The following is a 12,810-nucleotide window of genomic DNA, read 5'->3' on the forward strand; positions in this document are numbered from 1 at the left end:
GCTACCTGTCCCAGGTCACCCGCTGGCCATGGCCAGCCCTGGCACTCAGCTCTTTCTGACTATAACACCTCTGCTCCCTCTGGAGCCCCAGTTTCCCCTGGTTGATGGGGGGGGGGGCGGTACTTTCTCTTCTGCTCCTCTGCACGAGTTCTCAGGAAGATCACAGCAGCCAGTTTGTAGGGAACTGTTGAAAAGAGAGAAATAGCTCAGAGGTCCCCACAGCGTAGGGGCTTGGTCCAAGGTCACAAGAGTGCAGGTGAAGAGTCTAGACACGTACTGCCCTGAAGAGAACCTGGAATTCTAAGGTTCTGCTTCCTCAGCTGCCCAAGGTAAGCCAAGTCTTGGTCACATGCCTGGGGGGACCTAAAGGTCCCTCACCAAAGCCTCCCCTGCACATACCCCAGACACTCCCTGCCACACTGAAGTACCCGCCCTGTGCCCTGACAGTTGCTGCTGGATGCTGGTGCCCACGTGGAGGGCTCGGCAGTGAGTGGTGGCGAGGACAGCTATGCAGAGACGCCCCTGCAGCTAGCCTCTGCAGCTGGTAGGTACTCCGCTGCCCTGCCCACGAGGGTCCCCGACTGCCTTCCAGCTCTACCTGCCTCTCCCCGCAGTGTCACCCAGCCTGGCTACGCTGCACACACACAGACCCCTGCGGCAAGCCTTGAAAACCCTCCTTCTGGGCCCCTGGGGGCTCCCCTCACTCCACTGTCTGTTTCCACCATGCCCAGTGCCCCGGCAGGCCCAGCAGAGGGACACAGTGAGTGGTGAGAGCATCCTTGATCCACCTTCTCTTTCAGGGAACTATGAGCTGGTCAGCCTGCTGCTCAGCCGCGGCGCTGATCCCCTCCTCAGCATGCTCGAAGCCAATGGCATGGCCTCCTCCCTCCACGAGGATATGAACTGCTTCAGCCACTCGGCCGCCCATGGTCACAGGTACCCACCTGGGGTCCCTACCCCGTGTGCTGTGGGGGCATGAAACAGGCGCTCAGGGGCCTTGATTCCCCAACAGGGAGTAGAAGACTGAGGCCTGGAGATCTTTCCAGAGGTGGCGGGAGGCAATGGGGTGGCTGCAGGCAAGCCAGCCAGAAAGAAGATACAGGTCTTAGGCCAGCATGGGTGCCCCAGAGGTTGGAGGCCCAGAGGCGCTGGGTGGTAGATGGCTTAGAGGTCCCATGGCCACTTCCCAGCAGATCTGGGACTGGAGCCTGGGGCTCCTGATGCCCAGGGCAGGCCCTCCTATTTCCCTGTAAGACCGTCTACCCTGCAGCCACCCAGGGCCACCTCAGGACCATGTCCCTTCTCGTGCCCAGGGTGTTTGCTCCAGGGGCTTCCACACCACATATGGCTCCACCACAACGAGGTTCCTGGTAGCTCTGTGGGAGATCATGTCCTGCTCCAAGGGCAGATGGCAGACCTTGCTTTGTGGGGGCCAGGCCTGCCCAGGGGTGTGGTGGGGCGGGGATGATACCAGAACCATTAGGTAGCTCTGCGGCGCAGAGGGAGGCAGAGGTCAGTAAATGGCAGAGAAGGGCAGGTGGGACACCTACTTCCTGTTCCCCAATGCTGTTCTTAAACCCAGACTGTGCCCTTGCTGTGGTCTCCTCCCTAGAAAGCTTCTCCACACCGTCTGTCCCCCTGCCCCACACCCACCCACCTCCACCAGCCTCGCCCTCAAGCACCACCTTGCAGGTCACCGCCTCCAGGCCTCTCTAACCCACCCAGGGCTTGTATTTTCCCCCGTCACGGCCTCTTCACCCCACGCAGTTTGCCCATCTGCTTCCCGCTCTCCCTCGGGAACACGGGATCCTCGGGCTTCACGTGCCAGTGCACACCACAGACTGGGTGCTCCATAAACTCACTGAGCTAACAAAGCTCAGGATGGCCCCAGATCCCTCAAGGGGGTCTCTGCATGGCACAGCCTGGCCTCCATCATGGAGTGGACGTGGCGGGCAGGGCTGTGGGGAGGAGGCTCCCCTGCCAGGTGACCTGAGGGCCTGCCCTGCTGCAGCCATCCCAGAGCCCCAGGCCATAGATGTGACAACGAGCCTGGGACTTGGAGCCCTGGGTCTGAGTCTGTATTCTGCTCAGCGTGACCTTGAGCGAGATGTATTCATCCCCCGTAAATGGCGAGGTTCCTGGGCTCTCACAGGGTTAAATGCAACCATACATGGGAATGTGCTCCGGCGAGCATCCAGTGTTCTTCACGTCCATATATATGAATGAATTCTGTATTACATGCACTTTCACTTCACTCTTACTAATAAAAGGAAAGGAACAAATGAGTACAAGCATGTCCCGTGTCTCAGACACGTTCATGTGGGTAAAGTTGGCTGCTATAAGGGGAGCTGCTGTGTGTCAAGCTCTGTGTTTGATATCATCACACTGGCCTCACATTAACTGGGGGAGGATGATGCTGACACCCTGTCCTACAGATGACAAAGCAGTCAGGGCTCAGAGAGGCAGAACAAACTGCCTGAAGTCACACAGCATGGCGGAGCCTGCTTTGCCCCAAAGCCCCAGAGCCTGTTACTTCTCAGCAGTACTTGGATGGCAAAAGGGAGAGGTTCCCTGCAGCCTCCCTGCCTCACCCTGGGGACTGGGGATGGGAGCTGCTGGGAGCCCTGGCCCAGCCTCCCTGGGAGGGGAAGACCATGATCCTTTTGTGCCCACAGAAGCTCCACAGCTGCCCATCCGGGCCACGGGTCGCTGGGAGGCAGCTAGGCGGGCACCATCCATGGTGGGGGCCTCAGGCATCCCCTTTGTCCATCCCTTTTCCTACAGGAATGTCCTGAGGAAGCTCCTGACGCAGCCGCAGCAGGCCAAAGCAGATGTGCTGTCCCTAGAGGAGATCCTGGCTGAGGGCGTGGAGGAAAGCGATACGTCGAGCCAAGGCAGTGGCAGCGAGGGGCCTGTGCGGCTGAGCCGGACGCGCACCAAGGCCTTGCAGGAGGCCATGTACTACAGCGCGGAGCACGGCTACGTGGACATCACCATGGAGCTGCGGGCGCTGGGTGAGGCCCCGCGGCGTGCGAGTACACGCGCACACGCACACACGCGCACATTCTGCTGCTCCTGAGGCCAGCAGAGGCCCAGGCCCAGAGGGGCAGATAGGCAGGAGGCAGCTGAGCACAGGGTGGGGCTCAGTCCACCCTGTCCTGGTGGCTGATGGCCAGAACAAGAGGCACCCTGAGCCTCAGACTGCCCCCAGCAGGCACACATCTCGAGATGCTCACACCGGCTCCCTGCCCTCAAACCTCCCACCGTTCCTGGTCACAGCCTGGGACGTGTAGCTCTGGGACGAGCTGTAGCACTAGGGGTCAACATTTCTGGTCAGCTCTGTGCTCTCCAGTCCCTAGGCCAGCCTCCTTCCCTCCCTCCTTGGGTCTGCAAGCCTGCAGATCTCTTTCGTCCCAGGACAGATCTGGGTGAGATCCTAGGTGTGCCACGTCCGGTGGTGCTGATAATCCTCCTCTAAGAACGTGATGTCGCGTAAAGCCCAGGGCCCCGTGCCAGCTCACCGTGAGCACTCAGTGCACGATGGCCGAATTGGTAGTCTCAAGCCTCAGTGTTCTTCTCTGTGAAATGGGAATATGACTCCTGTATACACTCAGTAAACCAGAGATGCAAATGCTACCTACGTCATCAAGTCCCCAGGGAATGCCGTTGGTCCTTTTTCTCAATCCACAGTGAGGCTGGGGGGGTGGGGGGAGAAGTAACCTAATTATCAGGAACATTGCTAGTTTTTGTCATGACCTTTACAAAGTAGTTTTAAATTACTCTGTGGCCCCACCAACACACTCCAGGGAGCTGGTAAACAGTAATTACATGGCACTGGATGTACACAAACAGACCAGTGAGCTGGGCATTGGGAAGAGCCCTCCATGATAGGACAGGGTTCATTTCAGGCTTCTAGACAGGCGTGGGGCCCCGCGTCCTCAAGCACCCTGCATATCCTCTGGGCCTCCGAGTCTCCCCGGCCACCCTTGTAATTAATGGGTCCTCTCCTGTAAGTAATTGCAGGGCCCAACAATCAGTGGGGCCAGTGTGGGTGCTGGGATGACACTTGAAGTTTCCCAGACTGAGCTATGGATTTTCAGAGCTTGGGCTCCCCATACTTGGCCTCCCTATACTTGGCCCGGAGCCATTCCTCCACCTCATCTGATGGGAACCTGGGACCCCCTCTGATCTCTCAGGGAGGCCCGCCAGGGTGAACGAAAGCTTTCCTTACCGACACGCAGCAGGCAGGGCGCGGTTGGGGACAGGGCTGCTTCCTGCTCTACAGACATCGGGCTCATGGCAGGAAAGCCTGCCAGGAAGGGGCCGTTGTGGGGTGGGGTTGGTGGTCCCTGCGGGGAGCGCTCTGCCAGGGGGATGACTGCCTGCCCGTCTCCAGGTGTGCCCTGGAAGCTGCACATCTGGATCGAGTCCCTGAGGACGTCCTTCTCCCAGTCCCGGTACTCGGTGGTGCAGAGCCTCCTGCGGGACTTCAGCTCTGTCAAGGAGGAGGAGTACAACGAGGAGCTCGTGACCGAGGGCCTGCAGCTCATGTTCGACATCCTCAAGACCAGCAAGGTGAGTGTCGCCAGGCAGGTCCCTGCCCCAGGCTCAGAGAACCCCAGGTTCTGGAGCTCGGGGCCCCGACCTACCATGAGACGGCCACATTGTCTGATGCAGACAGACACGGGACCCCCACCCCACTCCTGCCATGGAAGGACACAGGAACCCTCACACACGCAGGTGGACGCCCACCCCACACCCAGATGTGCACTGCCTGGCTACAGGGGCTGTGGGTTTGTCTGGGCTGGAGCCTGGCCAACAAAGCAATTTGGGGAATCAGTGTCAAAGGAACAGGCATCCCTTGCCAAGTCAGACCCAGAAGGAACAAAAGGCAGCAGTCCCTCTGATCCTGGCCTGGACTTTGGAAGCTGGCCTGACTATCTGGAGTGGTAAATAGATGGCCAGGGGGTACAGGCGAGCTAACGGCCATTCCCCACCTCTCCCCCACAGAACGACTCGGTCATCCAGCAGCTGGCTGCCATCTTCACGCACTGCTACGGCAGCAGCCCCATCCCCAGCATCCCCGAGCTCCGGAAGACCCTGCCAGCCAGGCTCGGTGAGGCCCTCCCCGCCCGGCCACCTGCACTTTCCAGCTCTTCCTCCCCTCCCTCTTATTCCTCTTTCTGTCCTCCATCCCCTTTCCAAGTGCCACAGCCCAGGCCTCAGTTTCTCCACTCTTCACCCTATCCCCCCCGGCCCCACCCCCAACATACACTTAAGAAACCTCCAGAGGCGGGCTCTGTGGTCATCCCCTTCTCCTCCCTTCTGGCAGATCCTCACTTTTTGAACAACAAGGAGATGTCGGATGTGACCTTCCTGGTGGAAGGAAAGCTGTTTTATGCACATAAAGTCCTGCTGGTGACGGCTTCGAACAGGTAGGCAGCCCCAGATAACAGTCTCAGCCCACTGGGGGTAGGGCAGCTTTGTCCAGATATGAGGTGACAGACATGCTGGAGAAGAGCCTCTGGCCCCGGGGTTCCACCCTGCAGCCTCTGCCCCTCAGAGGGAGCAGGGGACCCCCCCGACCTGCCCCACAGCAGGCATGAGGCACATTGACAGAGGGACCATCACCATGGAACCCAGGGTTCTCCAAGTAGAGCTCTAAGGCTGTATTCCTTCTGGTCAGGTTATTGCTTTTGATTATTAGAAACATAAATGTTCTGGCAAAGAAGGTCAGTTTCCTGGCCACAGGCATCTCGGTGACTTACCTGGGGGGCAGCAGGGACAGAACAGGGCTTAGCCCAGCTGTCAGCCCAGGATGATGTAAAATGTCTCTTGCCAAGAATTATTTGAGAGCATGGCAGTAATTTTTCAAATGCTTCCATCTCCTGGTGACGGTCAGGTGATGGATGGTGTGATTGCCACACAGCAATGGAGTAAAAGTCATGTTCAAGACCTGCCTTGTCTCATCTCCTTTGCTCTAGGTTCAAGACACTGATGACCAATAAATCAGAACATGATGGTGACAACGGCAAAACCATTGAGATCAGCGACATGAAGTACCACATTTTTCAGGTGCGTGGACCGTGGGGTGCTGTACTCCTCGAGGGGTGCCCCTCCCCCAGAAGCCCCACCCTGCCTGGCTGGTCTGCCTGGGCGGGTGGGGGCAGGGCAGGGGTGAGAAGTTGCAGTCTTCCACTCCATCCCCAATGCCTTCTGTGTTTTGCTGAATCAGTGGTCAGGTTGGAGCATCTAGGTTTTTCCCAGGCCAAGGTAGCCATTCTGTTGTGGGTTTGTAGCTTCAGGGCTTTTCTCATGGGCCCTGAGCCCTAATCGCTGGATGAGGGGTCTGGGCAGATTGACAGATGTGTGATTGTCAGATACTACACCCGCAGCGTGAGCCCTGGTTCCCCAGAGTACAGGCATTGCCTGAGTGCCTGATGGAAATTCGGAACCTCGGGCCCCACCCCAGATCCTCCGCATTTTAGCAGGACCCTGGGGGATGGGAGGTGATGGGAGCATGCGCTGGGGTAAGCCACATCCCTCCTCCCGAGCATCAAGGGAAAAAAACTACGGTGAGCCCATCCTGGTTGTGGAAGATCAAGGTCAGGGCTTTGGAGGTGATCAGAGGTCGTGTGATGGCACCTCCACAGGCTGGGCGCCAGCAGTGGCAGGTGAGGTCTGGAGGAGGTGGTGGCTGGGATCCCAGCTGAGTCCCCATGGGGAGCTCCTTTCTGGAAAGTGGTCTCCAGGCTGCAGAGATGACCCTTAGGAGCTGAGACTGAGGCCAAGAGGCAGTTAGTGTGTGGGCCCAGGACCTCATCTTGCACAGGACAGGCTTGTTACCTAATGGGTGAGATCAGAGCCTCACAGAAGCACGAGGAGCCACCACCTAAAAGGGTTTTGTCCCCCTCTCATGTTCCCTTTAGTCACTTGTTAAGCATGTAATCACTTACGGGTACTGTGGAGACGGCAGTAAACAGGACAGGGACCCTGCCCTCCAGGAGACAGGATTGTGAATTCGTGTTATGGGTGTGGTGGTGGAGATACTGGGAGTGCAGGAAGAAGGCATCTAACTCAAAGCTGCAGAGGAGGAGGCTTCCTGGAGGACGAGGGCAGGTAGCCAGGTGTCGGAGCTCCGGGTGGAGGGAGCTGTGCACACAAGGTCCAGAAGCCAGAGACCATGACCTGTTCAGGAGACGCCTTCTGGTCTAGTCCTGGCAGACCTCAGAACAGCCAGGAACTGCAGCGTGAAGGGCTTGAACTTTAACCCAAGGACCACTGAAAGCTACTAAAAGGTCACCATCCTCACTAACACTTAGCCAGGCAAGATTCCAAGCCTCTGTTCATCAGTTAAGCTTCACAGTATCGTCCTGGGAGGTGCACGTGTATCATTATTCCCTCTTGGTAGGTGAGGAGTCCCAGGTGCAGAGAAGTTGAGTAACTTGTCCAAGGTCACACAACTAGGAAGTGTAGAGCCAGAATTCAATCTTAGGATGTGTGGAACGGTCACGTTTGCACTTACATAGCTCACACTTGAGGGCGAGGAAGGGGTTGGGGGGCATTACTGCAGGGAGGGGACCAGCTAGGAGGCTGTTGAGAAATCCAGCTGAGTGCCGATGGCCACCAGGTAGTGGCAGTTGGACACAAGGAGGTGGATGAGGGGAGAATGGATGGGACTCGGTGACGGACAAGGAGGCGGAAGTGAGGCCCAGGGTCCGGCACAGGCTGTCTCCCCTTCCTCCTTTTCCCATCCCTTGATCCAAACTTACTGGGAAGGGGAGCAGCTCTAGATAGTTGCTTGGTTAAGAAGCCCAAAGTCAGGTGATTCAGAGCACGAGGTGGGGTCACGATCAGACACCGAGTCTGGGGTTGGGCAGGAATGAGGGGCAAGGGCTATGACCCACGTCCTGCTGGGGGCTGCCAGGCTGTGGGAAATTTACCCGCCTCCGCCTGTCAGCAGCCCAGCTCCCTCCATTAGGCTCCAAGGGAGCAAATCTGGTCTGAATTCTGTGAACTCGAATGCATTCAAGTGACCTCAGGGAGCTCTTACACGCCACAGATGACTGGGTCTTGCCAAAACCAGCACCCAAAATGGGAGGCCGCTTTCTAGGCCAGGAAGCTGCAGGCTGTCACCTGTCACCTGTCACCCAGCCCCCGGGGTCCCCTTCTTGCCCCTGATGGTCCAGGGCCATCCTGCTGATGCTGTGCCCAGCACCGACTCAGCACCCAGCATGGGGGATGGCAGAGGAAGCCAGGCATGGGCCCACCCAAGGCACCTACCACCTGGCATGGAGGGACACACGGACATAAGATTGCCATGTGAGCTCCAGCAGGGGCTGCAGAAGGCCTGTGGGGGAGAGACTGATGACTCCGGGACCAGCCTTGTTCCTGGATGAGGCTGGCAGGCCCTCTCCCTGCTCCTCTTCCCCCAGGGTTGGGCTCCTTCCCCTAGACCCTCTGGTGCCTCTTCCAGCCTGGGGGCCAGTCCTAACAGAGCCTGACTGTGCCGGCTGGAGCCGTGTTTACTTACACACTTGCCAGCTCCTTGCTGGGGCTGTTTCCTCAGCCAACCAGGGAGAATTATTTTTCTTTTTCCAACTGGGAACCTCTCCAATCTCCAGCATCACGGCAGAGCGTGTAGCTTAGACCTCAGTAGAACTAAGTGTACCCCACCTCCCCCGGGCCACCTCGTGTGATGTCCCAGGGCCTTCTGCCCCCGAGGACCCTGAGGGGTCTGGCCGGTCAGCGAGGTGACCTCTGGAGCAGACCCCTGCCCCAGCTCTGCACTTTCTTCCCAAGGGAGCAAATCCAAGAGGAAGCTGGGCTGTGGCTTTCGCCTCGCACAGATGGGGACTTCGGGAGTTGGACTTCCAAGGGGGGCCAGTTAGACAGGCGCCCCCTTCAAACCCCACCTTCTTCCCTCCCTCCCAGCCCCATGTTTAGAATTTTGGTAAAAGGAGAAATGAGCAAGATGGTGCCTGATGTGTGGAAGGGCTCTGCGGAGGGGGTCAGCCCCCCTTCCAGACCTCAGTTTCCCCAGCTGTGAGCAGCACCTTCCCTCCTGGGCTCCCAGGACTGTGATGAGCATGGAGGTGAAACCATTCTGTGGAAGGAAGCTTGCCACACACATTCCAGGGGAAACACAGTTTGCAGGGAGCTGGCGGATCTGCCCACAATGTCAGCACTTGAGGGCTGGGAGCGGCTGGAGCGCGCCCTGCAGGGCTGGTTGAGGACCTCAGTGCTGTGGGTCCATCTGGTGGTCATGCGGGCCTCTTCTCCCTGCAGCTGATGATGCAGTATCTGTACTACGGAGGAACAGAATCCATGGACATCCCCACCAGTGACATCCTGGAGGTGAGGGTCTGCTCGGCCCCCAGCTGCCCACAACTCCCCACATCTCCCTGCAGCCCCCATTCCTCCGTGCCTGTGTGTCTCCAGCCTGAGATGTCAGCCAGGTCTCAACCCCACTCTCAGAAATGCAGCATTTAGAAAGAGGAGGAGGGAAGGAAGGTGGCCTCCATGAGGACTTCCTGGTTCCCTCTGGTCCTTTCTCTTCATGTGCCAGGAAGGGCCCTTTGGAGAGCATGGGAAATTGTGCACCCACCACACCTGGCCTCCTAGGCAACCCCACTGGGGTTAGAAAGGGCCGCCCCAGTGGGGATGGAAGGCACAGGAGGAGCAGAAGGCAGCTGGCCACTGCTCACCAGGTCACTTCTTAGAGAAGGGACCTGCTGCTGGCCAGGCCCCTGGTTAGCAGGTCATGTAGATGAGCATGTAGCTTATGGTTGAAGGCCTCCTGGTGTCAAACCTCAGAGTCTTTCACCCCTCTTGTGCCTCCCAGAGTGCCCCAGCAAATATGTAGACAGCCTAGAGCAAAAATAAGTCCAGGCCATCAGACTTGACCAGTGGAGGGGCAGCAGGGCCCACAGCAGGAAGCAGCTCTCTGTCCCATGATGCCTGGGCCCTGCCTGGCTGTTGATACCCACAGTCTCCTTTGCCTGCCCCCAGCTGCTGTCAGCTGCCAGCCTGTTCCAACTGGACGCCTTGCAGCGCCACTGCGAGATCCTCTGCTCCCAGACCCTGAGCGTGGAGAGCGCCGTGAACACCTACAAGTATGCCAAGGTGAGGACCCCAGCTGCCCACCGGCCGCCTCCCGCCACGCACTTTGCTCCGCTGTGGCCTGGCAGTGTAAGGAGCTGAGGGAGGGTTAGTAACTCCCTCTGGAGCTTGGGGTCATTGCCGCCCAGCGGGGCAGCTTTGAGCCGGGTGGATCCCAGGTCACATTCTCGCTGGGCCGTGCCAGGCTGTGACACCTGGGGCCCAGAGCTGAGCCTCTCCGAGTCAAATCAGTTCTACAGGAACTCTTTGCTTTTTTCCACTTGGTCTTCTCCCATCTCAGCAAATGCCATGGTCATCTGTTCAGATTCAAAACTTAGGATTCATGTTTGATCTTTTAAAAAATTCTCCCACATCTGCACTTAACCAAGATAGCAGCAGCCCCTTCACTTCCCCATCCCCACTGTCCCCACTGTCCCCTCCTGGTGACTGTGTTGGCCAGGCCTCCCCATGTCCTAGATCCCACCCTGCAATCCACAAGGCTCTTTGAAGAGTGTAAAGACCATGTCACTCCCCTACTTATGCCCAGCAAAGGTTTTCCACTGCTTGCACACTAAAGAAAATCCAACCCTTATCACCCGTTACAAGGCCCCTGGGACGCTGCCCACATCTCCCTTCCAATGCCTCCCTTCCCCTTCACCCAGCCACGCAGCCCATGTTTCTTTCTCAGCTCATTCCCACCCCAGGACTCTTGTGATCATCGTCCCCTCCTCTGGTAAAGCTCCTTCCAAGTCGCACTGATTTCCCCAGGCCTCCCCCAAGTCACATGCCTCTCTGCCCCCTCACCCACTCTTACTCCCTCACAGCACTGACCACTGTTGGCGGTCGCCTGGCTGGTTCCTTGGTTTCTCCGTCTCCCCGAACTAGAACATCAGCTCTCAGAGAACACTGCAGAGACCTCGGCCTCAGGACCTGGTGCCCAGTGCTTGGCCCACTTGATACTTGTTGAACTAAAATAGTTACTGAGCATCTGCCACGTGAACACTCGTGTGCTGGGCCCGCTGCTGGACATCCCACAGGGACAATCCCTGCCCTTAGCAAGGGAGCTTCCAATCCAGTGGCGATAGCTGGCATTCAACAAAACGTCAACAGTGGGACGTGGATCAAGAACAAGATTTCAGGGACGTTCCTGGTAGCACAGCTGGGATTTGAACCCAGATTAGTCTAACCCCAGGGAGATGTCTATGGAAGGAATTCAGACAAGGGGGAGGTCGCCCCAAGACGCAGAGACAGGGCATGTTTCCTCCGGGCCGAGGCTCAAAGCTGGGCCTTGGCCCATGGGTACTGAGGCTGTGGGCCTCACCTGCTCTCCCTGCCCCACAGATCCACAACGCCCCCGAGCTGGCCCTGTTCTGCGAAGGCTTCTTCCTCAAGCACATGAAGGCCCTGCTCGAGCAGGACTCTTTCCGGCAGCTCATCTATGGCCGCAGCAGCAAAGTGCAGGGCCTCGACCCCCTGCACGACCTGCAGAGCACCCTGGCCGAGCGCGTGCACTCTCTCTACGTCACCTCCCGGGTGTGAGGTGGGGGGGTGGCTGGTCAGTGGACCCAGCCTGCTCTGGGCCGGGTTGTCTCTAGGCATCCTAGCAGGTGGGAAAGGCTGGGAGCAACTGCTTCCCGGGTGTCCGGACCAGCATGTAGCCAGAGCCTGTGAGCTTGCTGGGGCCCTGCTGGGCAGAGGCTGGTTCTAGGCCCTCCTGGAGCCAGACTTGGGGAGGCAGATGTGCCCCAAGCCCACCTGTCACTGGGAAACCCCAGAGCTAACCATTTGCTCAGTGATAGGCTAACGGCAGATGTGGCTGAAAGGTGGCCCTTCCCTCCCCACTCCTCGCTTGCACCTTGAGGGCTGCCGTGTACTCACCCTTGTGTGCCCGTTCGCCCCACCTGGAGGTCACCTCTGCTCCACACAGCTTCTGATTGTATCCTCCAGGCTCTAACCCCCACCCACTCCGGGCCTCAGTCAGCTGAGGCCGTCCTAAGTGGGGCTCTTAGGGATGTGGGCATCCTTATGAATGTATAGAATGTATGCTGTCTGGGCCTCGGGCCATTTCAGTCAAAAGCTGGTATTTTTCCTCAGTGTCACAACAGACCAAACCCTGAACTTACTCCAGGCCGTGCCTTTGGAAGACTTGATAGGGGCCTCCGGGGGCCTCAGGCTTCTACACACAGGGTCACTTTGAGTCCATTTTCTTGGTGTCCAGGCCTGCGGACACCACCAACCTGCACAATTAGTGGTAGAAGGCAGTTAGTACCCACCCCCAACGCCATCAGAACTCTCAGTCTGAGCCAAGAGTGGCGCGGGGTACAGTGGGGGAGCCTGGGGGCCTCAGCTTTGGTTGTTGCTGCTGTTTTCAGGGCCCAAGTAAAGGGGTGGGCTCTAAAATCCCAAGCCTAGATTTAGGCTGCCTCTGCGGACTGAGGAAGCGGAGCCCTAAACATCCCCCTGGTCTAGTCTCTCCAGTGGAAGATGCTTTAATTTGGTTTGGAGAGAGGGGCACACTCTTCCCCTTGGGAACTGTGGGCCTTGGGGATTTGAAGGATGGGCATGGGTGGGAGGGAAGGACTGGGAGAAGAGGCCCTTCTACTTCCTCCCCACTCGCTGCCCTGGACCCCTGTAGGCTCTGGACTCTCCCAGGATGAAGAGCAGCATCGGGCCTGGACACTTGTATTTATGGACCAGACCCTCTGGACA

At 58.2% G+C, this 12,810-nt stretch overlaps 1 protein-coding gene across 2 annotated transcripts in view; it reads left to right on the forward strand.

Annotated features, from left to right (window-relative positions):
• ABTB2 (ankyrin repeat and BTB domain containing 2) overlaps positions 1-11,776 on the forward strand; it is a 172,504-nt gene extending 160,728 nt beyond the window's left edge. Inside the window, exons 8-17 of one of the 2 annotated variants that reach the window (XM_064492459.1) lie at positions 448-544; positions 801-936; positions 2,785-3,014; positions 4,397-4,575; positions 5,011-5,116; positions 5,333-5,435; positions 5,985-6,075; positions 9,289-9,357; positions 10,012-10,125; positions 10,926-11,436. In XM_064492459.1, coding sequence (XP_064348529.1) covers positions 448-544; positions 801-936; positions 2,785-3,014; positions 4,397-4,575; positions 5,011-5,116; positions 5,333-5,435; positions 5,985-6,075; positions 9,289-9,357; positions 10,012-10,125; positions 10,926-10,931 — 1,131 coding nt within the window. In that variant the 3' untranslated portion in view covers positions 10,932-11,436. The other variant, XM_011000573.3, reaches the window with a different exon arrangement.
• The last annotated feature ends 1,034 nt before the right edge of the window (positions 11,777-12,810 follow it).

Source organism: Camelus dromedarius, chromosome 12, assembly GCF_036321535.1.
Source record: "Camelus dromedarius isolate mCamDro1 chromosome 12, mCamDro1.pat, whole genome shotgun sequence".
Taxonomy (NCBI): Eukaryota; Metazoa; Chordata; class Mammalia; order Artiodactyla; family Camelidae; genus Camelus; species Camelus dromedarius.